This window comes from Scardinius erythrophthalmus (assembly GCF_964197995.2).
Source record: "Scardinius erythrophthalmus genome assembly, chromosome: 23".
Lineage (NCBI taxonomy): Eukaryota > Metazoa > Chordata > Actinopteri > Cypriniformes > Leuciscidae > Scardinius > Scardinius erythrophthalmus.
Window position 1 is genome coordinate 16,811,629 of NC_138243.1, and position 21,049 is coordinate 16,832,677.

General features: G+C 40.7%; 1 protein-coding gene across 6 annotated transcripts in view; it reads right to left on the bottom strand.

Annotated features, from left to right (window-relative positions):
- tiam1a (TIAM Rac1 associated GEF 1a) overlaps positions 1 to 21,049 on the bottom strand; it is a 71,276-nt gene that overhangs the window by 14,198 nt on the left and 36,029 nt on the right. For 4 of the 6 annotated variants that reach the window (XM_081354272.1, XM_081354273.1, XM_081354275.1 and 1 more), the window contains 14 exons: positions 20,232 to 20,323; positions 18,185 to 19,118; positions 16,962 to 17,442; positions 16,092 to 16,264; positions 14,790 to 15,014; positions 13,543 to 13,728; positions 12,083 to 12,229; positions 11,752 to 11,826; positions 10,051 to 10,224; positions 8,131 to 8,235; positions 7,382 to 7,463; positions 7,208 to 7,294; positions 5,152 to 5,364; positions 4,431 to 4,558 (listed from right to left, as the gene is read on the bottom strand). In XM_081354272.1, the coding sequence (XP_081210398.1) occupies positions 4,431 to 4,558; positions 5,152 to 5,364; positions 7,208 to 7,294; positions 7,382 to 7,463; positions 8,131 to 8,235; positions 10,051 to 10,224; positions 11,752 to 11,826; positions 12,083 to 12,229; positions 13,543 to 13,728; positions 14,790 to 15,014; positions 16,092 to 16,264; positions 16,962 to 17,442; positions 18,185 to 19,108 (3,000 nt within the window). In that variant the 5' untranslated portion in view covers positions 19,109 to 19,118; positions 20,232 to 20,323. The remainder of the gene's footprint in view (positions 1 to 4,430; positions 4,559 to 5,151; positions 5,365 to 7,207; positions 7,295 to 7,381; positions 7,464 to 8,130; positions 8,236 to 10,050; positions 10,225 to 11,751; positions 11,827 to 12,082; positions 12,230 to 13,542; positions 13,729 to 14,789; positions 15,015 to 16,091; positions 16,265 to 16,961; positions 17,443 to 18,184; positions 19,119 to 20,231; positions 20,324 to 21,049) is intronic. The other 2 variants (XM_081354276.1, XM_081354274.1) reach the window with 1 other exon arrangement.

Below are 21,049 nucleotides of genomic sequence, written 5' to 3' on the forward strand. Positions count from 1 at the left end.
GCACAGCTTTCTCAGGTGAAAACATCAACATGCCGAGAACAAAGAAGACAGGTGTGGCACAATGTTTGTCTTTATGGTGAAAGCATAGAAAAGAACAACCATAGGCAGAGATGGGTTTGCCAGAACTGTGGCGCAGCAGTTAGTGAACAGGTTCTTGACATGTTGATCTCAGGTGTTCATGCAAGTGATACAGGTTCAAACTGGCTTGAAACATGTTCTACTCTAAAATCCTCCCCTTTTTCATAAGACGTTTCCTGTCATTGTCTACTGGGTGTATATAACATTTTAAACACGCATACACACTATAAATGAAAATATATATGCACACTACAGGGCTGTTGAACGCTTGAATCTGATTGGGTAACGAATGTTCTGGTGTGCAATTATTTTCAGGGAAATGCACAGCTAAAGTAGTTCCAGTCAGTTCTAGACCGCATTACAGTTCCATATCACCTCGCCAAATGATTTTAAATATTTTAAAGCTCCTTACAGCCTACAACAGCAAAAGAACCGAAACCCACAACGGCACTGACCAAGCAGATAAATATAGTATACAAATATAGTTTTTTGCCACTAAATTACATTTTATTATGTATTTATCCCGCTCTCTTTCCCACTCAAACGCACATCCATACAGTACGTACACACACTGTTGTCAGTGCTGCTTTGACGATTTTATGAGTAAAATAGTTCAACAACTTAAAAGCTACATTCATTTCTTACAAGTAAGGTAATAATGGCCCTGATCTTGGAGCAGATAAACGTACAGTTTTGCTATTAGTAGAGACCTCCCTCCCTCCCTCTAAAATGACGTTTTGGAATTGACAATGGAGGCTTGGGGTTAGATGCGTAAGAAATTAGTCCTACACACGAGTGTTTTAAGAACAAAAACCTGAAAAACGTCTTGAAATACTTGATCTGAACAATGTTTTGAGGTATGGTAACCGTAGTACTAGCAGAATAATTGACTTCGGGCCGTTGAATTATACCATATAAATTTCAATAAAACAATTTTAAATCATAACTGGAGCTCAAACGAGGTCTAATGTTTCCCTAGTTCATCTATATATAGGAAAATGGCTCGAAAAATGTTACAACAAAATCAAAACAAAACCCAAATTGGAAAACATGGCTACTGTTAAATGACAATCAAACCTCTATCCATTCAGCCAGCGCTTCATCACGAGTTCCAACCTGCATGCTTTATTAGAAAAGCTAATCTTTCAGGGAAAGTTAGCAGACCCACAGTCACACACACTTGTCAGGAGCCTTTATTGGCTTGTTCACTCATCTTATCAACGCATAGACTCATAGAAGTCAGGAAGAGGAATGTTTCCTTCTCTGGAAAGCAGAGAAATGCCCTTATCAGGCTCTGAAATAGACTTCTCCCCCCACAAATTAAATGTTCAATGTCTTGAAGGAGCTTTCACTTTTCAAATATGTGTGTGGAATTATATCCATGGTTATCTAAACATCACTGCATTTTAATTGTAACCTTTAAATGTAAAAGCAAACATTTCAGACTTGTTTACCATGCATGCTACAAAAGCTCAAGGGCTCAAATATGAAACTACAGCTCTGCTTTAATGGCAGAACAGCATTGGTTTGCATGCCCAAGTCAAGAAACACCTCCGCTTATCCAATTTCTCTCTCTCTTTCTCTCACAACTCACCTTACACACAAGCTTAAAGGCTTTGCCGCACCTCAGAGCATTTATGACTGGCAAAACATGCACATCCATACATTTCACAGGAGATTTCATGGGATGCAGGTTGTAACAAGCATAAAGCTCCACATCATGTGCATCCTCGAACCAATCACAATTAAAAGAATCCTGCAGTACAAACCTCCTCTCCTTCTCACACACACACACACATAGCTAAGCCACGCTGATGTGAAAAGTCAATATTTAGACAGTTAACAGCCCAAATCCATGAACATGCATTCGTATTTCTCTCCAGAGTGATAACTCGAGGGCAGAACTGCTTGGCTGGCTGAACTTGCACTGTAGATAAGTCTAGAGACTGGCAGGGGGAAGAAATATTTTTTTTGGGTTTAGCAGGATGTTGAACCACCCTATGTGAGATACATGCAGTCATTATCAAGCTTGGAAAAATAATGAAGTCCTCCTGTCCTTTGTCTTCTAGGTTGTCTGTTTCCTGCGGCGGGTTTCTCCATAATTTATCAGCGTTAAGCGATTCGAATCGATGTGCATAATCAAGCAATTAGGATGCAGAGCTAATTAAAGGAGATGTCCCCCTCTCTTTCACTCCTCGTCTCAAAGCGAGAAAAGAAAACATAAGTGACGTGAGATAATAACGATAACCGGCCGTGTGATTAATATGGGAAGAGAGAGAATGAGAGAAAATGAAGCTCATAAATTACGCCCAGCTGAATCAGCTTCTCTCTGCCTGTCTTTCTGTCAAAACCACACACAAATACAGAACAATAGACAGTACAGTGTAAGAGAAAGCTTTCAGTTGTGCTTTTAAGAACTCAAATTGAATAGACAAGAGAAAATGTGTAAAATTGGTCAAATTAATGTCTGAATAGAGATCTAATTCTGTTTTCCTTTGATCCTTTTTGTTGGTTTAAGGAACACACACCTATCATTATCAGGATATTCCATAGGCGTAAATGACATTTTCTTGCCCCTAAACCTACTCATCATAGAAAACTTTCTGCATTTTTAAGTTTTTAACAAATCGTTTAGTAGGTTTATTTGGAATTTTAATTAAAATGACATCGGCATGTCCTCATTATGTAAGGGGCGTGGAATTTTGTTCAGGAATCTGACTATACTAGTTGCACGGTATCTGTTTAAAGAAGTGAATTAAGAGTTGCTTGATTCGTAACTGTCAAAATTGTCAGTTACCAGCACAAAACTCATATCCTACTAACTAATTCAACAACATGACACTTGGGTGGGACAGAGGGGAATGGGACAAGACAAACACACGCTCTGACAGAATGTGGTGTTGCTGTGGGTGAATTATTAGGGCTAAATGTGTTCCTGCAACAGATGGTGTGCTGGAGAACAGGCCAAAGAGACTGTGGCCGGCTGGCAGTGTCGGTGTGACAGACAAGGACACAGAGAGCAGGAGAGAGAGAGAGAGAGAAAAAAAAAAGAATTAAAGAAAAAGAGGCCAGACATCAGGTTAGTTAACAGAAAAACAATCACACTGACCTACAGAGCGAACACAAAGGAAAAGAAGAAAGTTTGCACCGTCATGAGAGATTAATCAACCCTGAGACGGACTTTATAACTGATTTACAGTGAGAAAAACATTGCAGTGTGAGGTGGAAGTTGCAAAGTGTGTGTTTTTGTCCAAACCTCTGAGAACACATGGAAAATCTGGGGCTCAAAATTAAATTTAACCCTGGAAATAAAAGCAAAAGAAAGGTGATATACAACGATTTAGAAATATTTAAGATTCTGGACTATTTCTAGATCACTAAGCAAATTTGTGACATTGATCATGTGACTCTTCGTACAAACGGTCAGTTATTCATCCATTGAAGAACAAGATTCTCTTTGGGTCATTTTCAGATCACGATCATCAGGTTTTACACAAACTTTGTGAGTTATGCAGCTCGAGTGCTAATGTTATTAAATAAAAAGATGGACAAACCACATGTTCATTTTTCAGTTCACTCAAATTGTTCTGCTGATAAAAGTGTTTGTGATTATGTAATATAAAACTACAAAATTGATCAATGGACCCTTTTCACATTTCCGAGGTTCTCAGAAGCAGAAATCGTCATAGTTGTGTAAACTTCTATAGTGGTGAACAGAAACGGCAACATACATATATATACACACACACACACATTTATATATACACGTGTGTGTGTGTGTGTGTGTGTGTGTGTTATATATATATATATATATAAAAAAATTAATGGCTGTATGTCACATTCATTAGTGGTCACAGACTTTTGTATCTTTGAGTACAAGTATGTGTTGACAACTTTTATCCATCCTTGTGTAAGTGGTTACACCATCATCTCTGATCTTGAGCTCAATCAAGTGGACTATGTCATCACTAACACTCAGTGTGAGAGTATGAGTGTGTGTACGTGTGAAGATCCGCAAGGCAAGACAACCTGTCTTCCCATCTGCTGCAGTCTCTGAAATCAAAGGTCACTTAGATCACATGACACAAAGCTCTTAACCAGCCATCTGATTTCAGTCAGCCTCTGACCCCAGATGACACCCATCATATCAGAAAATAGAGTCTGTATTTACCCACCCCAAATAACAGCAGAGGCCACAGAACGTAAATACATAATGACCCAGACACAAAAAAATGTTCACAAAAGACATGTTCTCTGAATCAAAACCAAAAGCTCAATCTAGTACAACACAGCCAGACAGTTGTAGGTTTGAGTAGAGATTTGATGAATCTTCATGGCAGGTGGTCTCTAACCTTGTGTGCTGAGTCTACTTCATCCTCCAGGCTGTCGGCGGGGCTCTCAGCCATTAGGTTTACCCTATCCTCCACCGTGTCATCAGGGCTGTGCAGAACCAAGCCAAGACCTTCATCTAGGATGTCCTCTAGGGGGAGCAATGAACACAGACAGGGACTGGGTGAGCAACAAGACCTGGGATGGACAACTCTGGCCCTCTCACTTTTCAACCCTGATCAGACTCATCTGCCTGTAGCTTTCCAGCAATCCTGAAGACCTTGATTAGCTCGTACAGGTGTGTTTGATTAGAACTGGAGCTAAACTGCAGGAAAGTGGATCTCGAGGGCCAGAGTTGAAAACCCCTGAACAAGACTGTACCATGCCACAGGTTAAGTATTTTTTTTAAAGAATTAACACTATTATTCACTTTTAAAAATCCAGCAAGGAAACATTAAACGTGACAGTAAAGACACTTACAAAAGATTTCAAATAAATACTGTTTTTCTAAACTTTCTATTCATCAAAGAATCCCAAAAAACATATCAAGGTTTCCACAAAACTATTAAGCAGCACAACTGTTTCTAACATTGACAAGAAGAAACCTTTCTTGAGCACCAAATCAGCATATTAGAATGATTTCTGGAGTAATGCCTCATCTACTATCTGTACCAAATTAAATTGATGATGGCAAGAAAATATGGAAATATATGAAGAAAATAAGACAGTGGTGAATAGGTTTACCCTGACTCTGGGAAAAGATGTCAGTGCAGAGGTCCTGCGCCCCGTCCGATCGGCGGGGAGGCAGCAGGCACAGCTGGTGTGGATCGGTAGCGGGCAGCGTGCTGACAGTCAGGGTGAGACAGGGCAGAGAAAACGCAGCCTGCATGTCTGCCAGCTCCAAAGCGCTCGCCGGCTTACTGTTCAATTTCAGAATCTCATCACCTGCTCGCAGACCTGAGCACACACAATGTTTTACAAAAAATAAATCAATCTTTGTAACCCCTCAAAATTTTGTTACAACACTCAAACACAGAAGCAGACAAAAATATTCAAGAATTCCTTTTAAAACATTTAAAAAGTCCTTGTTTTCTTACAGAGGTGCAAAACTATATGTTGTCAGAGGTTAATTATTAACGCAAAAAGTTAATTATTCATATAACCATGTTAGAGAATGATTACACATCCTTATTATTCAAGTAGATTTGCTGTGTATGTTGTACAAAACAGGATGAGAACAAAGGGGGAAACGTGTCTGCTCCTCCCCCTTCCTTAATTATCAATTACCAATACATCAGCTGCTCAATTAGCCTCAAATAGCTCAGTTAACACTCTTTAGGTAGGATTGCCACTTTAATTGATTATTGACGTCCATGCCCAGCCTCCCAACTCTTGCTGGAGCTGAATTTCCCCCTCTGTTTCTGAGCTTTTATGAATGCTGTATGGATTTACACACATGCATGCATGCACACACTGCCTGAAGTGTGACCCAGTTTTACATGAAGCAAAATGTCAGCTGTAATAAAGGTTTTTCACTGGATGGCTCGGCTCTGCCCCAGGCAATGGCGTGATGATGAATGTTGGGGTGATGTCATCAACAAGCGCCCCCAGTGCTGTGCGTCCAAACTGTCCTGAATTTGAGTATTACCTCCAGCAAGTTTGTCTGTGCGTATTTCACACACACGCACGCACACACTCCATTCAGTTTGGACAGCACATGGTCCTGATGAGCCAATTCTTTGTTGGGGCATATTCTTCCCAAAAAAAGGGAAATGCTTTCCACACTAGATACTGTCCACTTGGATTTGCATCCATCTGTCTTACTATTCATCCAGACAAGCATTTTCTTGTACACTACCACTTTTGCAAGGCCTTCTGGGTAGAATTACTAACGATACTGAAACAAAACCCTGCAGACGTTTTTTTTTTTTTTAAACCAGCCTTATACCTAGCTTGCTAGTCTAAGCTTAGGCTTTAGGCAATTTTCAGCAAAACCAGCTGAAAACCTAATGGGTCGGGATGGATGACTATCTTAAACAAGCTAAGGCCAGCATTAAGCGGTTTTAAATGGGTTTTTGCAGCAGGGAAAGTTCATGCGCGTTGTATACTGTGCATTCAGTCACACAGGTTTAATTCTTGGGGGTTTGGCACAAATCCCTGACCCTTAGTATGAGCAATAATAATAGCGATGCTTATCTTAGAAAGCGCCACTAATTAAAATACTCTGACGCTCAATAACTGGACTTCCTGGAACAGAGAGTATCTGAACCCGTTCTGAAGGTTGCTCTTAATGAGCGCACTCGCTTGGCACAGATATCACTGGCAGTGTGTAATGGTTTTAATTTAACTTAGTAATCCTGTGCTCATGTGAAAGCTTTTTTAAATGATTTTTCTCCAGTCCAGTGGAGATTTAGGTCAGTCATCTCAATTCAGACTCCTCCATATTCCCCTGCTAATTTCTCAGCAGTTTTACAGACTACTGCAAGTGAGGCATTTACAGTGGGGACGACGGCATAAGGTTTTGATTTGGACCTGGAACAGCTGCCAAAAAGAGGCAGTAAGATAATCTAGGAACTGTTTTCATGATTAAGCATCCCATAAACAAAAGAGAAATGCATTGCCAAACTAGATTCTAATCTCTTTGAAGTAAATTCTTATTTTTAGCACACATCATCACACTATGCTTTTTCATTCTATCGCAGAATGACTGTAATGGGTCCAGTTTTAAAGTATCTTCCCCAACACTGTATATGGCTTGGCTATAATGAAGAACAGCTATCTGTTGGGTTCCGTCACACACCTTTGGCGAATGCCAGACCTCCGGCTTTCACATCAGTGATATGAAGCTGCTGGCCTCCATCCTCCTCTACTACTGCCACTGAGAAACCTGGAGAAGATAGAACGAGAGATAAATAACTGAAAAAGGAACAAACAACAGGAATAAAAACAGAAATAAACTAAACAGCATTGTTACCGTAGCCTATGGCACAGGACTCATCTCTGTCAAACTGGATGACTTTGTTTGTCTTGGCACAAATTTCAATTTCTTTGAACAGCTGAACAAAGGAAGAGAGAGAGAATGAGTCATATTGCACTTTTAGGATGTACAGTTCATTTACAGTATGACAGCAGAAAGAGCTCATATACATCATGGAAAATGGCTTAGTCTGCTGAAATTCATGGCGTAGATACGCTAAATAAAAATCAGCCCATTCTCAAGAGAGCCTGAGACAAAACTGAGGCTTTGATCATTTCAGGGAGAATAAAAGTAAGAGAGAATCAAGTCTCTACAGAGAGAAAGTGAAAAGATGAGAGGAGACATGGAAAACACAGATTATCTGTCATCTTAGAAGAGCAACCATGAAAAAAAAGAGCAAAGTAAATTAGCTTTTGAGTTTGCACAGTCGTTGCAGAGGTGGTTTTCCCCAGACTCCACAAACACACACACACAGGGATAGAAGAACTATTCTGAGTGCATTATGCAGTACATGCATCTTCTACATAATTCATAACATATGCAGCAGCCTCAAGGCTGTCGGAGAGTTTAGACTCGCTTTAACCTACATCGCAGTCAGAACTTTAAAACTTTATACTATCTGCGGCATATTGCAGATCCCGTCACAGTCTAATAAATTCCCCCCACGCTGAGTCTGTGACCGCTAAGCGCTCTTAGCTGTCCAGGAAACACTGTGGCCGCTGACAGGCTCTCTTCGTTGGACTCACCAGGTCACAGAGGTCCTCCTCAGGCTTGGGGACATACAATTGCAATTGACTCTCGACAAGGAACTTCAACCGTATATAGTGCTTGGAAAGATCCAGTCTGTGAGCCTGTGAAGTGAAAAAAGAAGTTTGAATGGTTGTAATCACTTTCTTATTAGTGTTTGTGTCTTTATACACTAAAAATAAAAATTGTTTAACCTTGTTAGACTAAGTAGTTGGCAAATTATGCATTGTGTTTATAGAGCACAGGCTGCAAGGATTGCGCATTAATGATCTCTTAAATGGCAGTTCACTGTGGTCTGTATGATCACTCAGCAGGAAAGATGGGGGATGGATAACATGGCTCAAGCCCTCAAGAGACATATGAGGTTATGAGCTTCGTTCAGACCCCTAAGCCTTTCATATAAAAGTACTGAAGTCAATGACCTCATCAAAAAATGTTTTCTTTGTCCCAATGGACCAGATAGGACATGAACTTGCAGCTGTTTATCGGTTCTTAACATGCTATCATAGTCAAAGCCTTAAGTTTGAGAAGAACCAGGAATTATTATATATAGTAAATTATAATATATAATAATAACTGTACATTATCCCACTTACTAAACAAGAGAAAAAGGTCATGAAATATTGTTTTATTGAAATATATATTAAGAAAGAAGAAGAAAGTGGAGACTGTGGGGTGACATGACATATATTTGACAACAGAATGCTGCAACTGACCAATTAGAATAAGATATTCCAGAGAGCTGTACAAATAGAAAGATTAACAAATGAGGAAGTCTAAATAAATATCGAGAAACTATATACATTCAGCAATAAAAGTCAGCATTTAATCTGTGCTGTTACTTACGACCATCTTAAAATGCTTAAAAAAAATTGTCCATGACAGAGGATGTAAACTTTATGTTCTCCAGTGTGAATTGGTTAATATTTTATTTCAGGGCTTGACAGAAAACCATTTCTGGGATTTAGTGCGGCCACTTAATCGCAGGATAATTTATTTATATTTCTTTATGTTTCATGCTACTCTGCTTCAGACTATCTAAAGAGATGCATGTAGATGACCAATAAATTTAAATACTGGACAGAGTAACTGTGGTGTGATTGCTTCACTGGCATTCAAGTTTGAATAAGACGTGGTGTGTTATCTACATAGATGCTTAAAGACATTACGAGAAGTGTGGATAAGAGCATTCTAGAACACTCTGTGGTGGTGACAGAGGCTGAGAACAGACAAGGAAAGAGGCAGAGAGCTACTACAGCAGAATGATAACAGGAAGATAACCGCAAGAAGAAATAACTCACTGACACTTTAGCAGTTTGCCTTGGGAAATGGAAAGTTCTAGCACTTTCTCGACAACTCCAGCATCAAAGGAGGGGTGGGCAAGTTTTGTGTTTTCAGGAAATGTGTTACATGAGATGTTAGCCATGGATGAATCATAATATTACTCTGCTTTGATGATATTGAAGTGTGTTTTAGGTATTAAATTTCCTCTTCATTGTTGCAGATGGGCTGCAAGATGACTGTATGGTGAAACTGTGATCTTGTTTGTGAAAGAACCACGCATAGCTGACATATCTGTAGCTAATGTGTGCTAACACCTCATGACAAAAGATGACAAGCAGGACAACAAAATCAGTTATGTGTGAACTACTTTTTCAATAATCATATATAATATTTCTGAGGCAACGTTTAAGTGGGTGTGGTTATATATGCTAATCTTGTCACAATAATGTAGGCTGATGCGACATTGAAACTTGCTGTTCAACATGAAACTACGAGAGGAATTATGTTAGAAGAAAGCATGGTTAAAATAGGTAAGGAGCATCCATTTACCTGCCTTGGGGAACTTCAGTTTGACAGGATTCAAGGTAATCTATTTGATTTGAAAAGTTCTGTTTGCGAGTACACATGACATTTACCTTGCACAGTGTCTCCAGGGCCTCCATGGCCGTCTCCCCCGGTTGTATGATAGCCAACACAGGTCGATCGTCAGGTAAAGAGACCCAGGACGGCGTGAGGTAGTCAGGCACCCAAACTTCACTGTCCGTCTTGTGTTGGGGGAGGCTTTTCACCGAACCCTCTTTGTCCTTCTGCTAAAACAATTGAAAAAAGAAATAAACTATTTTTGAATGTGCTTAATGTCAACTTGAAATGGTTTTCACAACCCATTTAACGTATATAATGTGATGTATTCAGAGCAAAGAAATATAGGGACATACTGCTGTGCAAACTACCAATACCATCAATAATTATTTTTTTTTAAATAATAGCCAAGCTGACAATAGATATCATATCTATATATATTTTATATTACAATATACTATATTGTATGGCCTATTTTGCTTTACTGATACCAATATGACTGCAGAAATATTGTGCAATCCTGAAAAAAGTAGGACAGAACTTGATTTCAACCACACTGGAATTATTTTTTATTTTTTACTATTTCATGGCCTGTTTTACTTATCGGACCGATACCGATATGACTGCCGATATATTGCCCAATCCTAAAATGAAGGATGTAACTTGATTTCATCCATCGGGAATTGCTTGGATTGATTGGTTAACATTAACCAATAGCCAACACATCTAAAATGATGTCACTCAAAAGGAAAAATCGGCAATGATGAAGATTTTTTTCTTTTATTTGTACTGATAATTTGTGCACAACACCACAAACGTGCATTAAGAAAGTAAACAGCATCAATTTCATGTTCATAAATACTAAAATGCATTAGAACGGTGATTACCACAAGACAATGTCACAAAACCTCTGAATGCAGATTTACTGAGGTGTCAGTTTCCAGGTTATATTTGCACAAATCGGGCTTATCACATTTAAGCAGGGCTGTCTGGATCGATGCAGCAGACAATGTGATGATATCTAATCTGATACTAATTAACTTGGCATCCAAGCACAGCAATGTGCAAGGCAAGCCCAGTGCAATACTCAGCGCCTCTGTCTGACAACGGCGCTGTTAGACGTCTGGCGGGTGATCGATGGGCTGACGTGTACCGGCTGGGAAGTGCATTGTGGGTCTTTCGTGGGCTCTTGGGTCTGTCAGCGGGTCTGGCCTGCTGTCAGTGACGGCATGCTGCCTGGCTCAGATAGCTTATCCCACACTATCGGGTGACAGCCTAGCACCCTCCCCTTCCCCTCAACAATCTGCCCACAGAGTAGCTGCGATGGTGGTCCCACATCATGGAGAGACAGCAAGCCCACACATGGTGAAGGAGAGCGGGAAATGGGTCAGAGGGACTTAAACACACTCACAAACTGGCAGACACATGCAGACAATACATTAAACACTCCAACATTCTGTCACTCATTCAACACACACACACGCACTCCCCCCCCAAAACACCCGCCATCTGCCTCCTCTCCTGGCTGTTAATGGACGTGCCGGGTGGGAGAGGAGCCTGGGCCACCCGCCGCTTCTCTCCGAGGGCCTGCAGCCCAGCTTGGGTGACTTAACTCTCTCTCTAGCTCTTTCCAGTTCCCATTGGGAGATCCACACAGCATTAACATCTCGGTTCTTATGCGTTCTGCCTTTGACAGTATTCTCTTTGAGAGTTTTAATTATGTAAAGCATGCTGAGAACTATTAGCGTCGTCCTCACCAGTGTCTCCTTTCCAGTGTCCTCAAACATGTGCTCGAGATTCCTCTTAACCGGCTCTTCCCCGTCTACGAACACCTTAGGTTGAGACAAAACAACTAGTTGAGACGAATTTGGAGTTTAATCTGGGAAATAGCAAGTTATGGATGTTTCAAGGGAGGATAAGATCATGAACATTAAGTTGGGTCCAACCATAAATGTGAGAGATGATTTTAAGGTATTTGAATGTACTTATACCACATACAAACTTACAATCGCAAATTGTAACATGTAAAATTGTAACATGTAAAATATGCCATAAACAGACTGTAGCAGATGTTTAGCAGATGTGAACCTGGTTAATGCTGGGTCTGCCTTTGGTTTTCTTTTTTGAGGTAGTGTCCAGACCCCATAGAGAGGAGAAACGGCTCTTCCGTTTACTGGAGGAACGAGAGAGGGCTTGAGTACGTTTTCGAATTCCTCCGTCCGTCCTCGCTGCCACCTGTGCAACACAAACACGCATACAGAAAGGCAATAAACATCTGAGAGAGTATCAAGCACATGTGATGGTAGTTAAAAAAAAAATAGCATTTGCCACTATGGATTAAATGTTCAAAGGGGAAGATCAACCAAAAAATAATGTGAATGTATGGGAAAATGCAGCATAAACATTGTTCAAAATGTATAAATAAGTTTTTTTTTTTTTTTTTTTGGACTAGTCCTTTAAATGTTTCACCAATCCCCTTCCAACTTTACAGAGCTCGAGCGGCAGACAGCACAACTGCAGTTTCATGCTTGTAATAAACAGAATGTTAATGTCTGTTGGTGTGGATGCTAATATAGTTATTTTTATAATTATCATTCTTGTTGTGAACAGGCCTTTACTCTGACTAGATGTTTAAGCCTTCATTGATTTCAAACAGCCTCAGTGACATTGTGAGAAAATATCAGGAAAGAGAGGGGGAAAAAAACATCCCTTTGCCTTTAGGCTTCAAATAAAGATCAGTGATGGGAAAAAATCTGACACCATGACTCATTTCAGATGCAGCACACACATAAACTGCCATGGTGTGGAGATGTCCTGTTCACACACCCCGAAACGAAACCACACTGACATTTCTGGGATAATAAACGGTTGTGCCACAGAAGCCATAAAGGATTTCCTCAGTAATCAGTCTGTATGGAGGATTTCCCATAAGCATAAAACCTTGGTAGTTTAAGTGACATCTGCAGTACAAAACCCTGTGGCTTGCTTTATAAGAGAGAAGAAACAAGAAAGTAAATTGTATAAAGACATTTAACGTTTAAGCCAGTGATTAGAATGATGCTTTAAAAAAAACATGCTTTTAAGGGGAAAATACAATAACAAAAACTTCTCCCTTTTTCATGATTTAAAAAGTCAATGATTTCCTGTCAATTTTGGTTTAATTTACAAGGAACTCAATGAGTTATGCAATAAAATGGGAGTTGCTTTTCTACACCACACTGTGACGCCTGAGGTGAGGCGGTCATACGGCTGCATGTTACGCCATTCTGTACGTTCTCTGCTGAACCACAGGAATGACAAAAACATGATGATGACAGCATGTTTTGTTATGCAGTTTCTGTTAGGATTTAGGCCAAGAACAGGCTGGCAGGCAGCTCAGAGCTCACTGGGCTCTTGTGGAGTGGATTAAAATGAAGAGGATGTTAACTAAACGTGTGAATGAGAAAAGATGTGTGCGAAACAGAGAGAAAGAGAGAATTATGCACTGATACTGAGTGTGTTTTGGTGTTTTGAGCATGGAGGTTTGTATATATGTGTGTATTTCATACCAGGGCATGAAAGGATGATACTGAAAAAATGCCAAGACGACCCATGGACAGTTTGGTGGGGCGGGAAGCAACAGCAAGTAGGCGTTTTGGATTTGGAAGCTCGCCGCCCTGCAGGCTGGACAGGTAACAGCGATACCGGAACATGTCCATATGAAACTGCTCCAAATTCTGCTCCCAGAGGAATATCTGAACAAAAGGAAAGAAAGATTTAAGTTTTTTTTTTTTACTTTATTAGTACTCTGCACTTTCTATTTTCTGCATTCGCACACTGATGAGGGCCCTTAAGCTGCTGATTATTAGAGTGTGGGCAGTGTTTTAATAGGATTTTGTTTACTGGAGGAGGATGCTGGTATAAATCATTAGTCAGCAGGCCTCCTCCAAGCCAGCATGACCTGAGTCTATTCAGAGACCATGGAGGAGTATGCCCACCTCCACACCAACAGACAAGTACATCACACACACAAATAAGTGAATAGACAAACATTTACACACTCATCTTTTATGTAAGTAGAATCAAATCACACGTCAGTCAGAGATTAGTTTAGAAGCCACATAAAAAAAAAAAAACACATACTCGCACAAATATACAGTAGCATCACAAAAACACCAAATCTTTGTGTGCTAGTTAATAAAGTAAACCTGCATTAAAGGATAATTTCTGCAGAGTGTGTGAATAGGTAAAGGTTAAAAGGTTATTGCCCAGTTTCACAGACAAGGCTTAAAGGTGCAGTAAGCGATTTCTGAGAAACACTGTTGATACTTGAAATCACCAAAGCAAACACGCCTCTACCCTAAAAGATCACACCCCTATATTGATAACTCCACCCCAAATTCACAAACATGCTATGCAGCACAGGCACCTCCTTTCAACAGCGTTTCTCAGAAATCGCTAGCTGTACCTTTAAGCCTAGTCCCAGACTAAAATGCATGTTTGAGCTGTTTTAACTGAAAGCAACGTGCACTGACATATCTTAAAAAATGTCAAGATGCACACCTGTAATGTATTTTCTAAGGCATGGTTATAAAAGCTACATAAATGTCCTTTTTTAACCAAGGTCTACTCCTGGTTTAATCTAAGCCCTGTCTGTGAAACCAAGGGTAAGAGTCTTAAGGTGAAGCTTTAATTTTATTTAATGTTTAAACATCTGGCTCAACCAATAGCATGAGTTTGAAAATATCTCTTTGTCCAACCATTGGCAAATACCAAAACCTAATCCTAGAAATTTGCATATGTGGCCTGTGCATACCTGCTCCAGGATAGTCTTCCTCTTCTTCCCATCAGTGACGGCAGATAGCTGCATTTCACCCATCTTCTTCATTTTCTCATCCATGTCGATCTTCTGTTCAAGCTTCTTGATCTCAGAACGCAGCAATCGTACCGTGTCCTCGCGGTGGTGCTGACGGGCGACGACCGCGGCGCAGGCTGAGTGGATGGCGGTTATCCAGTTTTCCAGCTCTGTTTGACCTGATGTCTAAAATGAAGTAGATCAGACCATTACATCCTCACTATAGGATGCCCACTAGCATTTTGGCTACAATGGGAAAAACAGTTTCTAAAAATTGGCACTCCAGATTTTTAAGGTTATACATCACTATTGACATCATCATTTTATCGCCATAGCAACAACGAGACACTTTCAGCACTAAAAAAAATATATTAAAGGGATACTTCACCAATTAGCATTAAGCTTTGTATCAGTAGAAACCCGGTAGTATTTTCGAATGACTGTGCTTCCCTCCCTCATGTCCCCCTGAGACGAGAGATTTCTGTAGGGTGTGTCTGGAAAAAAAACTCAGATGACGCAAAAATCGTCATTTTGCGTCATCTGAGGCTTTTTTGGCCAGAGGCTAGAGACCACAGCCAGTAGTAGGAGCTAGTTCCGCATGTTTTCAACCCGTCCATAGGTGGTGGGATCTCACGATAAAACGGCATCTTTTCAGTTTCGAGTCAACTAGTAGCCTAGCTGTATCATTTCTTCCTATACTGCCCTCTGTAACCGGTAGGCGTGGCCTCGTAGGGCAGCGAAGCAAGTGTATTCTGGGAGTTGTTGTCTTTCATCCACATGAGCCAAAAATACACTTTCTGTCTTTTCTCAGTCTAGAAGGCACCAACTTCTAAAATAATTTCACATTTCTACTACATAAATGACCCAATTTAAATACACATTCATCTTTCCAGCGGTGAAATATCCCTTTAACTAAATTACTAAGTGACAGTCATATAGATTTGACTGTCAAGCCTGACTACTTAACCTTTAAGAATGTCACATCGTAAGTAGGATGCTGTCACCTGTCACAGAATAAAATGCCACCGAGACCCACAGAAATTTAGAAATATCATTTAGCAGTTTTGAATGAAACAGTGGACCATGTGTATTGAAGTCAGACACTTCTATATCAACTGGATACAGGTCGTCATAAATGTAGAAACCTGTCATAAATGTCAGAAACCTCGCCAAGGGTTTCAAATGCTACCCTGAAAAATTCAAGATTTTAAAAGTAACTGGAATCACATTTATATTAGTCTTTTGAGATTTTTCCAGACTTACCTGGAAGAGAAAGGCGTCTCCCAGTGCATTGCTTAGACAAAACACGAAGTCTTTCTTGGGATGTTCTGGTACAGCCTGGACAATGCTGTTCTCCACCCAGACTGCATGTTTGTGGATGCTGTTGTGGTCAATCCCTGAACGCCCATCCGTTTCGTAGAAAAACAGAGTGCATCCTGGGAGAATAAGTTGAGAAGGAAGATCAGAAAATATGTAACTGGAAATGTAATACAAGTTTCAGGATCTTGATTCATCTATATGAAGCAGAACTGGGGTGATTATTTGCTCCCCACAATTGTCATAAGAAGATGAACAGCTGTGTAAAGGATGTTGTCGGTGATAATTATATTTGAAGCGTATGGGACGAGCTGCATTAGATTTAATAGATGGCAAAAGGTTTGTAGAAAACTCTTTAGATAACTTGATTATGGTTCTGACACAAAGGAAGACCAGTAATGTCTAGTATACTATTTTGTGTTTCTTTACAATAGCAACTGCTGAAAGAAATGTCTCTGAGCATTAAATTAGACTGTTATTGAAAAGTCATGGCAAAGGTACACACATCAAACAGCAAGAATCAAAAGCTCAGAGTAAGAAAATAAATGTATTAGGGTTTGGTGTAATAAGCCCGATGTGAAATAGCAAGTGCATGATATTTAATAACTGAAGCAGTGTCAACGAGTTTAAAAACAAAAGATCAAGTAGAACGATTTGTACTGTGGGACAGAATACCCAGTGAAGTGCGCTCTGTTGTATACTGTACATTTAATCAAATGTAGGAGGACATCCAGGTGTACAATGCACAGTATACACACAATATACTGCAGAAATAGTAAGAGCAATATGCTATTCTAAACATAGCTTGTATCTCACCTTTGAGAGACACCCAGTACTGCTTCCACTTCCTTTTTGCTGCTGACTCCACCCTCTTATTCTTTTTGTGCACTAAGAAGTTCTTCACAGCCAGTATGCCGGCCTTCCGCACAGTGCCCTGCACCGTGCTAAGTAGAATGTCTGAAGGGTAAACGGAGCTTAGCGTTCCACTGCTCCTTTCATCGCTGGCAGCCGAACTGGCTTCCTCGAGGCATTCCCGCGTCTGTCTGGAGTTCAAGTCCAGTTCGTGACGGAAGTTCTCGTACACGCCTTGATCTCCACCAGCTTGACGTTCACGGTCTCCTCCACCTCCGCTGCTACTGCCACTGTCGCTTCCCGCGAAGATGCTTCCGCTAGCAGTGGAGTAGACGGAGAAGGACGCAGACATGGCCTTGCAACGGCGCGAGGAGTGCTCGACCTCAGCTGCACCACCATCAATACCACTGTCTCCATACTCGCTGCCCTCACAAGCTGTGATATCCTACACACACAGACCAGGTTAATGCAGATAAAAGATGACACTCCCTCTACAGTGACAGCACTTCATACGGGACATCCTCCAAACAAGAATTCCTTCTCAGAACTCCTTCACCCCAAATAATAGTTTGACAATTCAGAACATTTTTAATGGAAACTAACTTCCATTGAGCTGATGAACGGCTCTTCTTTCTTTCCTATTTTGACAGACACAAAGGAAGAGACTAATCTGTACTCGTTTTCAACTTGTTTACCAGTGCATGAAAGAGGAACAGAAAGAGGAAGACATTCTAAGGAGAAGGGGCAGCTTCCCTTTGCCAACACAGAAACACTGCAGTTCCTCACAGGTAGATTATGGGAAATTACATGTTTCAAAAACACTTTTGTCCAAAGTAGCTGCCACAGGCTTGAACATGAAAGTTGTGTTTGAAGTGTCCCCTGAGACCTTTCAAAATTGGAAGCTCTTTGACAAGCAAAGACAGTTCAGATCACATCAAATATGAAAGTCAAAATCAGAATGTTTTTATCTTTAACATTTTACTAGACCTAAAAGTTAAATAAAAAATTTCCTCAGAGAATCCAATAAGCTATTTATCCAGTTCTTGGTTGCTGCACTTTAGCAACAAGGTTCTAAATAAATGGACGATACTATTTGGCAGGTTTGGAAGTATGCAAAGTGCACATGATTCATAACAGTCTTTATTTTGAGAGGATGTGAAAAAACATTTGTCAGAGGAATAACTTACATGCGTTGTTTGCGCACGCCGTCCCTGCATACGTGAGCAGATGGTAGCCTGATGATTGGACAGTCCTTCAGACAGGCAGTGAGAACGACGACAAGGAAGAGTGTACGCTCCATATCCGTTCCCTTCCTCCTCCGCAGGAGACAAGATCTCGCCGTTCATTCCGGCTCCCTCCGTCCTCTCGGGATTGTGACCATTATAGAGATGGTGGGAGCCACGAAGAGGTGTGCAAAGTTCATCTAAAGAGTTGGCTCTTTCTCCTGAGTGAGACTCGAGAGTCTGTGGGCTGGAGGTGCGACGCCGTCCTCCACAATTGGCAAAGCTTTTGTCCTCATCCTCATTTGTCCCTATAATCTCCTCTGTGCTTGTCAGATGCTCTTGGCTTAGATCTGACAGGGAGAACTCCATGGAATCCTCTCTCCACATGTCTGCAGATTTGGAGCGCTTCTTCTTGAAGCTGCCACCTTCCCGAGGACCGTCTCTGGTCCTCTGCAGGTATGTGTCCTCACCTGTGAAAAGTCCATCATCATCATCACAACCGTCTGCCACCACTGTGTCCATCTCAACTCCGTCTTCAGAGCCAGGCGTGATGGTGGGATCCGCCAAGTTGTCGTGGAAGGACATCGGCCGTAAGTTCATGGCCATCCGGTCCACCCAAATGGTGCCCCCATAGCCCTCCAAAGCATCTGTCTCATTGAAGGGTTCCAGGCCATTTTCACTTAAGGACTGTGGGATGGAAGGGGTGCTGCTAGATTTTGTGCTGGTCTCAGAGTTGCGGTGTTCAGCCTTGCTGGTTGAGGCATGACGCGATCGTCGAGACTGCTTGTTAGAGATGCGAAGTGATCGGGTCATGTGCTTTCGTGAGAGGTGGCCCTGCCCCTCACTGTAGTAGGCGTGGCCTCCATTTTGGCTCTCCACATTTCCCATGGTTTAACGTCTGTGAAAGACACAACATGGGTTAGATATATGACGTCGTTACTTACGGATGAAGTTAAGACCCACCAAACACTAGCAAGATGTCTGTATATGCCTGTGTGACATTTCAAAGATAGGACTAAAACCTGACTGACCAGCAAACATCACATTCTTCTTAAGATGCTATCTAGAGACCATGAAAGAGCTTCACTCCAGCTCTAACGCAGCATAAATGCTAGATCCAACTCTGGCTATGTAAAGAATTATTACAGTGCAGAAAGAGAAAGCAACAGAATGAAAGAGGATGTACCTACAGAACAGAAATTCAGTCTCTAAATACCATCTCTAAAAGTGAGAGCTGAATTGCATGTGATCAGAGTCTAACACCAGAAATATCTCTGACGCACACAAAGACACAAGAGAGTGAGCGAAGGAGTCGGATGTGAAACCTCTAAACCCCCCGTGTTGAGAACATCAGTGAAATTTTTTAAATTACCTCCATTAGAGAGTTCACACTATGTTTTTCTCAGTTATAACCTCTTGAAATTGTTGGAACGGTTCAATTAGGGTAAAATTCAGATACATTAGTTCTAAGAAGAAAAAGGAATTAGTTATAAGAATCCATTTAAGGCTTTTTTATGGAATCACAGAATAATCATGAAAGATATTTATTCTGTTCAAAAACTTATAGAAGCAGCATTTTAAGGCATCATAGCCACACTCCCAACATGAAGGCTATCCCAGAAGGTAAGCTAATAATGCTGCTTCATAATTGCTTGTGATACCTAGTTTGCACAAGCAATTATGGCCAGTCCCATAATGTTCCCATTCCAGTTCCCATTGTGACAAGCTTTGGGAAAAACTAAATTCAAGACGCTGGGCTAGGCGGAAGAAATGTTAATTATAAACCTACATGTTTAATTATTTTATTCAGTTTATACTTCGGAAAGTAAATAAAATTGAACGTTTTACCTGATATTTGAGTCTGTTTTTATGCAATTTACATGCTAATAGCAAACTTTGTTGAACTTAATTGCTGCAATTGGCAGCAAGGCAGCTTATTGGTTTTGAGCTGCCGAAAAAACACAATTCTATTGTCTTAGCACATGACATCATATAAGATCAGCAACAGTACCTGAGGCAGAAACAGTGGATCAGATGCATTTCCAGACGGCAATGCTCTTATTTATTGACCTCATGGTCCTGATCAGCCTACAGCAGTTTTCCCTGAAAAAGAAATATAACACACATTTTAAACAAAGGAACAGAGGAAGATTAAGTCCAGACACAAGGACAGTTTGGATTGCTGTTCATAAATAAGACGTCCAGGAGTTTTTGGGTTTGGGTGGATTTCAAGACACATATGAGAACATGACAGCAAACCTGTTCGAAGGTGCGGTCACAAAAGCACACACAACACTTATACAACAATTTTCACACTCCTTCCCTGCTGCACAAGAGGAAGAATTTTCTCAGTTCGTCTCAGTTCCTTAAGAAGCCAACAATACAGTAATTACGTCAGAAGATCAAGGCTACCCAGCAGTAGTCTTAAAGCTGAACCCAGTTATATGTTCTTCAATGCCAATCTGACCCAATTTCTACTAATCCAGAGAAAAGAGCAGAGAGAAAGCCTCATCTCCATACTGCAGCAGGTATAAATATTAGAAGATTCAATATGAGAAGGTTCAGACTACACGCTGCATTTTATGGATTAGCTTCAGAATGACACGGTCACTGCTCCAGTAACCAGGGGATAGAAATAGAGGAAGAGGATAAAGAAAAAAGCTAAATTTGCCTATTGGATCCATTTAAACTTATATAGGAGGTACTCAAGCCATATCTAGAAACCAGAATATCATTGAGACTTGGGATGGGCTCTTTTGACTTGGTCCAGAAAATAGCAACCCCCTTTAGATTGCCTTAGCAGCCAACCAAAACACCCTAGTATTGTGC